At 40.4% G+C, this 13197-nt stretch overlaps 2 protein-coding genes and 1 long non-coding RNA gene across 6 annotated transcripts in view; 1 reads left to right on the forward strand and 2 right to left on the reverse strand.

Moving 5' to 3' along the window:
* LOC143497286 (uncharacterized) overlaps positions 1 to 13197 on the forward strand; it is a 192410-nt gene that overhangs the window by 122234 nt on the left and 56979 nt on the right. The window lies entirely within an intron of this gene.
* On the reverse strand, positions 1976 to 7434 carry LOC143497309 (uncharacterized). 4 transcript variants are annotated; one of them, XR_013125816.1, is made up of 5 exons: positions 7364 to 7434; positions 7051 to 7164; positions 6771 to 6863; positions 3656 to 5344; positions 1976 to 2508 (listed from the first exon to the last, which is right to left on the reverse strand). It is a non-coding gene; the product is annotated as an uncharacterized LOC143497309 (long non-coding RNA). The 4 variants fall into 4 exon arrangements; XR_013125818.1 differs by having other exon boundaries at positions 3656 to 3947; positions 4133 to 5344; positions 7051 to 7429; XR_013125817.1 differs by having other exon boundaries at positions 3656 to 3950; positions 4133 to 5344; positions 7051 to 7429.
* LOC143497292 (uncharacterized) lies at positions 8727 to 12016 on the reverse strand. The gene is made up of 2 exons (XM_076993186.1): positions 10612 to 12016; positions 8727 to 10020 (listed from the first exon to the last, which is right to left on the reverse strand). The coding sequence occupies exons 1-2, from the start codon at positions 11960 to 11962 to the stop codon at positions 10010 to 10012; spliced, it is 1362 nt and encodes a 453-aa protein (XP_076849301.1). The 5' UTR covers positions 11963 to 12016; the 3' UTR covers positions 8727 to 10009.

Below are 13197 nucleotides of genomic sequence, written 5' to 3' on the forward strand. Positions count from 1 at the left end.
TTACTTGAGTACATTTTGACCCAAGTAGTTTTACTTCAGTACATTTGAACGCCCTCACATTACTGAGTAAAAAAATATTGATGGTGAAAAGTTAAATGCGGGCAGAAATTTAAACTTCCCAGAGTCCCAGAACTGAAGGCCAATTGCATGGCCTTGCCTTGCGCACGCCCTTTCCATTGTCTCATAATCAGGTCGTAATCTGGTGCTCTTTTTTTCCAAAAGGATGAGATTGTTCTATCTTTAAATCTTCTATCTATCAGGTTCTGTGGGATCCTGTGTACATTTTATTGTGAAAAGTGGAATCCTGTGGGCACTGTATTTTGAATAGTTGGATCCTGTGAGCATTTAAAATAGTGGAATCCTGTGCGCATTTTGTTTTATTTTGAGATGTGGGATCCTATGGTCATTTTATTGTGAATAGTGGGATCCGGTGGGCACTGTATTTTGAATAGTTGGATCCTGTGAGCACTTACTTTTAAATTGTGGGATCCTGTGGGCATTTTATTGTGAGTAGTGGAATCCTGTTGCATTTTAGTTTGATTTGTGGCGTCTTGTGGGCACTTAATTTTGTGTGCATTTTGGTTTTTGAATAATTTGTAATTTAAATTTCTTTATTCTTATCATAGTGTTGTCCGTTGGATAATAGGACTGAAAATTGTTTGCACTTTATGGTACAGGTTGTGACTGTCCTTGTGCTGTGAGGAAGTATGTTCCTGAGCCCAGCTGATCTTTTTGCAAGTGTGGATGTGCACTTAAATACACTTTGAAATCGATTAAAACAACTTGTGCTGAATTTGGTTCATGATTCATCCATGCATTAAATAACTGAAAGTAACTAAGTAACTTTTACTCAAATTACATTTTAAATGAAGTAATTTTGTACTTTTACTCGAGTAAATTTTGAGATGGGTAATTTTACTTTTACTCTGAGTAGATTTTAGGCAAAGTAATGATACTTTTACTCAATTACAATTTTTCAGTACTCTTTCCACCTCTGGTCTGGACCCTTTTAGGGTTGCTCAAGCACCCCTAATGAGAGCTTTTACCCTAGAGCCATCACTGCACTAAATACATGTAAATAACTGCAAAAATGTAAATCCCCAAGCCATGTGAAATATAACCCATGTAAATAATTCCCACGTGCAATATGTGCAATATTTGTAATATGTGCAATACTTGTAACATACATTGTAATATAGCTTGTGCAATATTCAAAATATCACGCAAGCAATCTACGAACCATGTATATGTGGCACTACCTCAACTTATAGATTTATGTTTTATGTTGTGTGTGTATTTACTGTACTGGCAAACACCTTGGATGAGAATCAAATTTCATTGTAATGTAAATTATAATGACAATAAAGGCGATTCTGAAGTCTTTTGTAATCGACGTTTGTTTCTAATAAGCTGAATAAATGTTCAAACCATTGAAAATATATAATTAAATAATAGAGTTTAACAAAACAACCCCCACTCCTTACTAAGAAACATGTGCAGTATGTTTTAGAAATAGTGACGTGTTTGGCAGGTTGCTCCAACTTCACCATATACAATTCTAATGCCCTCTGCATCAACTTTTCCACTGAGAAAGTAATTATAAGCATCTAAATTGCAGTAAGCTTTCACTGCCTCTCTGGTGTAAACACACTGTTTCAGCAACATAGTAATGATACACATCTGGGTTTGTCACTTCAGATAAACATTTGGAAACAGTGGGGAAAATGCCTTAAATTCTTCATGTCTGAGACTCAGTTTTGTTTTCTTTCATCTCTGTGATCTCCCATCACATTCTGTCTTTCCATTTAGTACAATCTTAATGATGCATAAGAACAATCAGACCATCTTGTTGATTCAAAAGCTTTATTAGCATTAGAACTTCACATTAAACATTAAATACATGAAATTACAACATCTTAAATATCTTTTAAAGACAACCAGATCATACAGAATTGAGAAACAATGACAAATACAGTTTGAGCTGAGCCACTACAACACTGCCAGCTAACACACTTCAGAAACCGGCCATCCATGAACCCACCTACACTCTCACAACACTCCCATTAAATGCTTCAACACTAAAAGAAAACAAAACAGGTATTTCCCCGATATACCCTTCAATAACTAAGGGATCATTTAAACACAAGATCCTCTCTGACTGAGGAAAAAAGACAAATCAGGTAGGGGTTGTTTAAGTGCATTACTGCCAGTCAAATTACTGGAGCAATTAGATTTTCAGTGCCTGTACTTTTGGTGAAAGCTTGGTTGAGTCCAGGTCCATCAGGATTTTCTGGTACACCTCGAATGTACGCATGCTTTTTGGATAACTCAAGTTGAGTGTGTAGATGAGCCCATAAAGCATCACACATGTATGGCTGACACTCTGCAGGTTATGGAGAACTTCCACACCTTCCAGCACAACACCAACATCAGCAAAGCGTCCATTACCATCAGGACCATGACCCTCTGCTCGGCAACATCTGCCTCAGCCTCTCTGGATTCAATGTCCTGGAACAGAAAGAACAGGATGATGAGCTGTGTGACCCTAACCTGGACCACCACAATATAAGCAGCTCATCCTTAGGCCAACTGAATGTTAATTTGAAGATATTTCTTTAAAGCAGTGGTGTGCACAGACATTTTGGGGGGCAAGTACTCGGGGGGGTTGAAGGGCACTGTTTAGCGCACGTGGTACACCTAATTATAAAAAAAATTACAAGCACATGTTGAATGAAATTTGACATTTTATTTGTAACATTCTCTAAACGCGAGTTTTCAACGGAGAAAAGTCACGCAGCCAACTGATAAAATTCATATCCAATATTAACTATATACAGTAATTTTTAAGTCCTTCAGTTAACTTCTGTTTACCCTCCACTGTCTGCAGGCCTTGTTGCATATATTTTGCAATTAGTAAATCAATATAGGCCTACAATTAAGGACAATTAATTACAAGAAGGAGTTATAGGCTACTGAGTGTTGTCATTACATGAATGCAGATGGGCATTTTTCACAGGTAATGGGGAACTTCCAGTTTCTTCTTTCACAAATGAATGTGTTAATTTATGTTGTCTAACAAAACCTATACAACAGAAAATGTTCAGCTTAACACATAGATCTGCAAACTCTACCTTAATTATTTGTATGTGGTCGTCCTCGCGACCAGTCAGCTAAAAATGCTTAGTAGTTTGGTGCTGTATGAGACATTTTACTGCACAACAAAATGATTTCACGTTGGGCTTAGAGGGCAAACGGTAGATTTGACTTGATGTGTATGTGACTTGGCTGGTGGGGACGGGAGAAGAAGTCTATCTGTGACCGTGTGTGCTGTGCTGAAAACGCTTCCTTCCACTCGCTGAACTGAACTGTTGCTGCAGCGCATCTGGTGTTAAAGGAAGAGAGAGGTCGGGCGTGTGCGAGGTGGTGGCTCATTTCAGGGCATTGTTTTTAATCGCTCAGGTTTTCAAAAGATCATTTCAAACCGACCTCAGTAAAATGAAAACCGAAGTTTCTAAAGGGCACTTTCGTTGATAAAGGGCAGAGTTGCTGGTGCTTTAGCACCACCTGATGTCTATGTGTGCACGCCACTGCTTTAAAGCACTGCATATATGTGTTCATGAGAATGAGATGGATGCATGTTCAAGGTAACAATGACCTTAAGACCTTTGATCACCTCCTAAAAGCCTGGAAAAAAAGAAAAAGTCATAAGGATGCATTGTGTGTTTTTGTTAACATGAGATTATATACAGTCTTCTCTCAAATTGTGGACTTTTCAATCAAGATGACAACAACAATTAAAAACTCTGACAAATATTCTTTACAGTAGACTTGTTCTCATGTGTTTAAGGGTTGATCCACCACTGGGGGTAAGGCGTTGTGCTTCTTTAAGACAGAGGGATTTCTGGGGAGACTGCAGAGCCTGCTCTTTTCCTAATGAAGCCTTTGACCTGCTAAAGAAATGCAGTTAACAACACACCAACTAAAAATACATCTAACAATACAGAACCAGGAACCCTCCCACTGATTTTATTCAGATCAGCGATGTAAATACGTAGCTAGTAGCTGCTGTAAGAGCCAAATAAGAAACTGTTCATTGGTGCAGGGAAAACGGATTGAAGAAAAGGAGGCAAACCTCTCCAACCACCTCTCCCTCTCTTCTACAGTCTTCCTGTAACGAATGGAACACGCGAGGAGAGATCCTGATGCGGAAGTGAGTGCTTTTTATTAAGATAATTCAGTACAGCAGGCCACGTAGAGCACACAGCGGTGTTATGCTGGTGTAGGGCTGTAGTGGAGTAGCGGTGGTCAGGACGGTCCGAGGTCGAGAGGCGAGAGCAGAGTCCGGGAGGTATCCAGGGGTCAGGCGGGAGACGTGGTCTAGGGGGCAAGCAGAGTTCGGGACACAGGCAGACAGACCGGAGAAAAGGCTTGGTATGCAACAACATGGAGGCAATACTTCGCAACCAGGAAGTGTAGTTCTGGTGCTTAAGTATGTATGGAATGTGGGCGTGGTGGTGAAACAGGTGAACTTGATTATGTCATCGGCTATTCCTGACACTTCCTTCTCTACTCACCTTTTCTCTCTCCTAAGCTCTTGTAGGGGTAAGGTTTATTCTCCTTCTTACTCTCATCACTGGAATAATAGACTTGATGCACAGGCTCCACTACATCCTGACAGGAAGACCTTCATTTCCTGCGTATACTATAAGTTTAAGTGATTAATCAGGTGTGCAGTACTACTCTTGAATATTTTGCACTTTTCTGCCAAGGTGACAATAAATAATCTGACAATTATCATATGAAGGAGTAGTGTTGTTCTCACATGTTTGAGTTGAGCCTGGGCACCTGATAAATCACCTAAAACAGTAGTATGGTAGAGGAAATAAAGATGCAGTCTTCCAGTCAGGGAGTAGTAGTGTGTGTGCATCATGCCTGTTATGTCTAAAGCTGACTCACATTGTGTTTTGCCCAGTTTTTTGCAAATTGGTCACAAAACTTTACCTTGTGACGTAATAAACAAGGGAGGTGCTGAGCAGCATTGAAAAGCTGAAATGATTCAACTTTTCAGCACCCGTAAAGAAGTGAGCTGTCTTGTATTGGCCTAAGAGAGGACAGTAGGAGTGAGAGGAAGGTTGGAGGGAGGACGATAAAGAAGAGAAAGAACCAACCTTTCCCTAACCTTCCCATGTCTCTCCCTTTACTCCTCGACTGTTGGAAACACCCCCTTCTAGTCAATATTCAGCCCCAAGAGCAAAAATAATTCATGCTTCCAACTACACTGCTTTATGACTTACCTCTTGACATCTGGCTTTGGCTTTTCTGACTGCCTCAGATCCTCAGCTGCCTTTTCACAGAGAAAAACACTAATTATCCCATTGTTTCTCTCCATGAACAGCAATGCTAAACATACTACAAGAAAGACAGGAATGACACATTTGTAAATTACATTGTAGAATTGAAATAAATTGAGAATAACCCATTAAGACCAAATTTGTCACCTTTTTAAATTCCCATGCAAAATTGTGTGAAGTTACACTGGTGGGAGAGGAGTGAGTATAAGAGAAAGAAAGATACAGAGAAGACAGTAGGGGACAACAGTGAAAAGAGCAGGATGGAGAGAAAAAGAGACTGAGAGGAGAGTAGATGAAGACAAAGTATGAGAGGGAGACGGTGTGAAATGGACAACTGCTAATCAGGCTTGTATTCAGGGTTCATACACTTTTTTGACAACTAATTTCCATGACTTTTCCATGACTTTCAGACAAATTTCAATGACTGTACATTCTCTAAACATATGTGTAGACACAAAAAATAAGAAAAAATCCAGGCTAAAATTCCACAGTATATCATCAATTAATGAAAAGACACATAATTGAAAAAATAAACATTTACCGTATTTTCAATATCAATATAAGCCGCATCTAAGTTTTTTTAATGGAAAATGTTGTAGCTATAAGCCGTATCCGGGCTAAAAGCCGGTGAGTTCCCGCTTACCGACGGGTCTGGTTAACGACGGACGGAGTTACGACCGACTTTTCTTAATTTTGCGCGGTGCGTGGAGGTGCAGTGGCAGCACTGTGGAGTGTAGTGGAGTGTTGTGTTGTGTAGTGTTGTGTACGATAAGCTGAAGCAGCACAGCCTCCACCGCAGCCCATCTCGGCAACGCGGTCGCTCTTTCTCACGCTGTACGCACGAGAACATTGTTAGTTTTTTTCTATTGTGTGTTTACGATCAAGGCGTGTCTAAATCTAGGTTCGTGCTTAACGACGAAAACTGCTTTGCGTCGGACTTTTCAGTCTCTAACCCCAACGTTAACCAGTTGGTTAACCACACAGTGCACATTTTGCATGCCCCGTGTCCTTGTCTTTCTCAAGCCATAGCTTGTATTTGTCCAACTGAAGCAGCCATAGTTGAATCGGCATTTACCAGCATTACGCTGATTTACACGTCATCAAAGTACAATCTACAGCTCCGCTTGGAGTCCAACGCTAACGTAGCGAACTAACCTGTGAAGTTACGTTAGTGGTCCACACAAAGAAAAAACATGGCTATATTATATATGTTTATTTTTTCTTCCGGTTATCAACATATATTTATTGTGTCAAGCAAATTTCCATGACTTTTCCAAAAACATTTGAGTATTTTTAGTTTTTCCAAAACTTATCCAGGCCTGGAAATTGCTATTTTCAAATTCCATAACTTTTCCAGGTTTTTCATGACCGTACGAACCCTGTGTATTGGTTATAGTTTCAGTTAACATGTCCACGTACTTGCCATATGTTCAAAGAAGACAAGAAGGCTTCCTTCTGTGTGATGTTCTCAAGGCGCTGGAGTTCATAAGCAGATAGTCCACAACATGCATCCTAATGATCCCCCCACCACACACACACACACACACACACACACACACACACACACACAAATATTAGAATCCAGCTGATCAGAACCAAGAATCAAAATGACTTGACATTATTTGAAAGGCATTTCTTACTTAACACTTCCAAATCATGCTGCTGGGTCATAAGAAATATGAAGTGTCTGTGTCCTCACCTTGTTGTTTTGGTGAGAATTGTCATCCTTTGCATAGTAAAGGCGTTTAGGTTTGGGTGCCCCAACCTGGCCCACTTTATCCTCAGGTTCCTCTGGACCAAGTGGATTTACTTCCTACAAAGCGACAGCACTACCACCACTTTACTTTTGGGAATTTCTCATTCTAAACAAACAAGCCATTGGACTTAATGATAAACTACTGGTGGTCAAGGTCAATGTGTTCTCATGTCTATCCCATTCTCATGAACGGCACGTTACCCGGCACATCTGGATGGAAATTCCATCTGGCACAAAAGACAGTAGGCTGACATACCCCGTATTCTTTAACCAGTGTGCCCAGGTCTTCATTGAGGTAGATGCTCAGACAACTCAGCACACAATCACGCCTCACATTGATCTCTTCATTCTGGGAAAACAAACAAACACATGATTCATGCTTGTTAGTGTCAGAGACTCAATAAAACACAGGTGCTGAGGCTAACAAAGTCACTGACATTTCCCTAGTGGACCACCCCATCTGTAAAACACTCCAACAAAGTTATTTGTACTCACGACTAAGCTTGTGAAGCACATTGACACCCCTCCCCCTAAAAAAAAAAGACACTTTTATATTGCAGATTTGCACGAATCACAGAAATGCCATATTGTGCATTCACAGCACAGAATTTTGTCAAAATGTAATGAGTTTGCACCTACCAAAACACCTCCATGGCACGAGTTCTCAAGTTCACCTTTAAATAAGCAGACAGCGCCTAGTTTATTACAAAATGAGTATACTAAATGTTGTGGACAAAGAGAATGCTTTCCGGCTTGCTTTGCAACTGATATAACTAGTAATTTTAACCTGCATGAAAACCAACCGCAATAGGTTAGTTTAATCCAGTATCAAACTGTATTACCGAACTAGCTAAGATGTCATGAAAAAGCAAGCCTGTTCGCTGTGATGTTAGCATGTGTTGGTATTGTCTTGTCCAGCAACACGATCGACATAAAACTACTTAAAATAATCAAGAACTATACAAATACATTTACATTGATGTGATGCGATATAAACTGCACGATTAGGACACATTTGAAAGTAATAAAACAGGATGTCTCAGATTGCTTACCGTGGCATGGACGACTGCTACCCACATGAACCTGCCTGCTGGAGACCCGCGGGAGAGCAGCGCATTTCATTTCTCATAACTTCAATGAAAACCAGTCACATACATTTTATATAACAGAATCTTGTTTGATTTACAACTGTAATTATTTCAACTGTGTAGGTATAAATTAACTAATTACATTCAAGACATTTTAGAATTGATTAGATTATGTAGATAATAATTAATGTTAAGGCATAAATATAAAATATATGAGTTTTTAAATAAAATCAAATAGATGTAAATGCATAAAATGAATCATTTCTGCCATGAATCATTTCTGTGAGTGTAACAAACTAAAGACAAAAAACACTAAAAGGTCAGTTTGTGTAGTATTGCTTTTAATCTGTCAATAGAGCATTTACAGACTTTCAGAAGAGTCAAAAACACCACCATGATTTCCATGGAATCCCAGTTAAAACATGTATGCCAGGGGTAATCAATTATATCTTTCCGCGGTCCAATTTTGGTCCGGGTCGGCGGTGTCGAACGTAAGTTGTTGAGCGGGGAGGGGGGGGGGGGGGGGGCGAACGTAACACTCGTCACGGAATGTTTTTCCAGTAGCCCTGAAATAAATGCTCCGGTTTAAAATTTAGTCTCCCGTAAAAATAAAAAAATATTTTTGGAATTTGGGTCCGTATCCAGTTAATCGGGAATGTGATTGGATCCGGACCGCCATTTGGTGACCCCTGAGGTATGCACATTTCACATCAGCTTTAGTCACATATTAAAAACTAATTAAATTATTGAAACACATTGAAATTTCCGGACTAATATATTTACAGGAATCCAAAACACACAATAACACTTTGTAAGCAAGTGTAGTCCATGCTTTCTGTAGGTCACGGAATAGAGGTGATGCAGAGATTTTAAGGAGGGTGTCATGTCTAGCCCCGCCTCCCTGTCAATCATGTATCACTTTTTAGTCTGTTCAGTCACGCCCCATGTTACTTCCCCTTCAGCTGTGTCTCATTTGTAATTTAGTTCTGGTATTTAATCGTTGGTGTTCAGTCTTTGTGGGTTATTGTAAGGTGATGGTGCATATTATAGTGAAACTTATTGTGAAAGTAAAAATTATGGTGACCGTTTGTGGTCTTGTGCAGTCTGTTGTGTCTTGGATGTCAGATTTGATTAATCTTTCTATATTTCTGTTTTGTTCATGGCTTCTCGTGTCTGTAGATGTCTGTGTGTGTAGTTTGTTAAGTTTTAGTGTTCTGTTATATGTCAGGTTGCTGGTCGAGTCTGTTGTCTTTATGTCTAATGATTAGTTGGTCATATGTGTGTTAGCCAGTTAGTTCCGTTAGTGTCATCATGCCACATTGTGCTCGTGTTGTTCGTGTGTCTACTGTCAATTTGTGTGCAACCCCGTATGTTCAAAGTAAAACCCGTTTGTTTAAAATCCAATCCCCTCAGAGATTGTGTGCGCTTCCTGATTGCACAACACCTGCCACGTCACAGAATAATCCACCATTAAAGGACAGGGAGGGAGTCTTACGAGGTGAGACATTATCAGGAGGAGGATTACGGTTATCTTCCAATGTGTATCTTGTCTGAGGACTTGATTAAACAGGTTAAGGATGGTGAACCGTTTGAGATACCCTCCTCGATTTGTCCCTCCCACGAGTTCAATGAGGAGGATAATTTGGAGGGGTTCATTCTCCAGAGCAGACAATTTTTTTTTAATTTGTCCTTGTCTCAGCCGAGAGAGGAAATGAACACCCTCGATGGGTTTTTAAACTTCTTAGAGCACGATTTGGCAAGAGTGGATCCACTGTTGATTTTGAATTTGGTGTATTCTCTGCTCCCGAGGTTGTTCATTTTCCACCTAGAGCACACAAGAGAGGAAGTCTCAGCACAGACACCAGTACCCTAGAAGGTTACCACAGCCCCAACTACTAAGAGACCTGCTACAAGGACAGAGCAGCAGGACGTTAAAATGGCTGTTCAGTACAGTTCGCTGCTCCAAATCTGTAGCAGTACAGTGTACATCAAAGGCCAGCAGACGAGTGTCTGTGGCTGTACAATGCAGCCCCGACCTGCTAACAAGACTCTACATCAATACAGTGGTAAATAGGACCTGTTACGGCTCATGTACCCCTGGTGGCACCCCTAGAATCCCCAGAGGTACCAAAACATTTTTGGGGGGTACGGAGCATATTTGTATATGTGGTCTTTCATATATTCACCTCTGTATTGTTATCCGGTAACGTTTCTCATGTTCAATTACCAACTACTATCTCTTATGTGCCAATCCACATTTACACTAACAAACTAATCACATTCATAACCAAGCAGGGACACTGATGCCAGTTAGCCTCCTAGCCATGGAGAGTGAAAACATAAGAAAACTTAAAATCATTCATGACTGATGAGGAAACGTTCAAACGTCTGCTCAGAGTCTCCCACTACTGTTTACCTGTGTGAATGTGTTGATGTTGCTGGAGATGACTCCGCTGAGTAAAACTCTTCCCACACTCTGAGCAGTGATATGGCTTCTCTCCTGTGTGAATGTGCTGGTGCAGTTGAAGACTTCTCTGTGTAGTAAAACTCTTCCCACACTCTGAGCAGTGATATGGCTTCTCTCCTGTGTGAATGTGCTGGTGCAGTTGAAGACTTCTCTGTGTAGTAAAACTCTTCCCACACTCTGAGCAGTGATATGGCTTCTCTCCTGTGTGAATGCGCTGGTGTTCATTGAGATGACTCTGTTGAGTAAAACTCTTCCCACACTCTGAGCAGTGATATGGCTTCTCTCCTGTGTGAATGCGCTTGTGCAGTTGAAGACTTCCCTGTGTTATAAAACTCTTCCCACACTCTGAGCAGTGATATGGCTTCTCTCCTGTGTGAATGCGCTGGTGTTCGTTGAGATGACTCTGTTGAGTAAAACTCTTCCCACACTCTGAGCAGTGATATGGCTTCTCTCCTGTGTGAATGCGCTGGTGCCGTTGAAGATTACTCAGTGTAGTAAAACTCTTCCCACACGCTGAGCAGTGATGTGGCTTCTCTCCTGTGTGAATGCGCTGGTGTTTTTTGAGACTACTCTGTTGAGTAAAACTCTTCCCACACTCAGAGCAGTGATATGGCTTCTCTCCTGTGTGAATGCGCTGGTGTTCGTTGAGATGACTCTGTTGAGTATAACTCTTCCCACACTCTGAGCAGTGATATGGCTTCTCTCCTGTGTGAATGTGCTGGTGCAGTTGAAGACTACTCTGTGTAGTAAAACTCTTCCCACACTCTGAGCAGTGATATGGCTTCTCTCCTGTGTGAAGGCGCTGGTGTTTGTTGAGAGAACTCTGTGTAGTAAAACTCTTCCCACACTCTGAGCAGTGATATGGCTTCTCTCCTGTGTGAATGCACTGGTGTTCATTGAGAGGACTCTGTCGATTAAAACTCTTCCCACACTCTGAGCAGTAATATGGCTTCTCTCCGGCGTGAAAGCGCTGGTGTGTTTTGAGATTATTCTGTTGAGTAAAACTCTTCCCACACTCTGAGCAGTGATATGGCTTCTCTCCTGTGTGAATGCGCTGGTGTTGCTGGAGATTTCCCTGTGTAGTAAAACTCTTCCCACACTCTGAGCAGTGATATGGTTTCTCTCCTGTGTGAATGCGCTGGTGTTCGTTGTGATGACTCTGTTTAGTAAAACTCTTCCCACACTCTGAGCAGTGATATGGCTTCTCTCCTGTGTGAATGTGCTGGTGTTGCTGGAGATGACTGTGTTTAGTAAAACTCTTTCCACAATCTAAGCAGTTGTAGCTTTTCTCCTTTTCCATGTTTACCGATTTCAACAGTCTGACATACTCCTCACAGATAAATGTGTTTATGTAGGTAACGTTTACAGCATTGATTCCTATAGGAAAAAGACATTGCAAATTCATTGTGAGATGAAGATGAAACAATCATGACAAAGAACCATTTGGGCTCTGCATAATGCTAAAGACATTCATGCTAAATACCATCAGGAGACAGTGCTAGGCTTCCTTACTTAAAATGAAAACATTTGTCTATGTTGTGATACGTGTCTCTCTCTGTTTGGTTCAGTGCCACTCTATGTGCCAGTCTATAGGTACTTTTATTTTGTATGGCTCATCAACTTTATTTTCAAAGTTGTTCTTTTCTTTCCTTTCTCTCTCATGGTGCTGCAGAGCTGCTTTGGTCTGTTGAAGCTCCTTATGAGTTCCAGCAGTGTGATTTGATCTTTTAAATTATTGTGCATCAGAGAATTAATCTATGGGCAGCACCAACATATCACAGAAAATTCACCTGTGCACACGATTACTCATTGTGCCATGTTTCCAGGTAGATTGAAGGTAAAAATGATGATGGCCTCTTTAGAAAGCACTCCTGTTAAAAGTGTGTAAAAAGTCACATGATCTACAAAGGACATATTTTGTACGTACGTATTTGTACGTGTAGTGTGATGTATTAGAAAGTTGCTGTGCATTTGTTTGAACGTCACATATGAATTTACAACTATCACATTTTGTATTTGTAAGTCACTGTTTTCATTTGAAAATCACGTTGTTTGCTTGCAAATAGTATATTTGTGGAATATGTTCTGTTTGTTTACAATGATTGGGCAGCATTATAACCCCATAGCAGAGTTACTGTCCTGTTCAGAAGGGTCTATAACCCAGTCTTTGTGCGTATAATGAGATTGGGAGATACGGTGTTAATACTGTGTAAAAGGATGTATAACCCAGCCTGTGTGTGTATAATGAGATTGAGAGATACTGTGTTAATACTGTGTTAAAGGATGTATAACCCAGCCTGTGTGTATAATGAGATTGGGAGATACTGTGTTAATACTGTGTTAAAGGATGTATAACCCAGCCTGTGTGTGTAATGAGATGAGGCTACCTGTAGGCTGTGTGTGTGCTTTAAACTGTTGCTTAATTATCTGGATTATACTGAGAAATGTATCAGTCACAGGTTTAAAATATAACTCACCTCTTCAGAAGATCTCAAATTGAAGAATATAAAAAATAAAAATGACTGGCCTTAATTC

Source organism: Brachyhypopomus gauderio, unplaced genomic scaffold, assembly GCF_052324685.1.
Source record: "Brachyhypopomus gauderio isolate BG-103 unplaced genomic scaffold, BGAUD_0.2 sc105, whole genome shotgun sequence".
NCBI classification, from domain to species: Eukaryota; Metazoa; Chordata; class Actinopteri; order Gymnotiformes; family Hypopomidae; genus Brachyhypopomus; species Brachyhypopomus gauderio.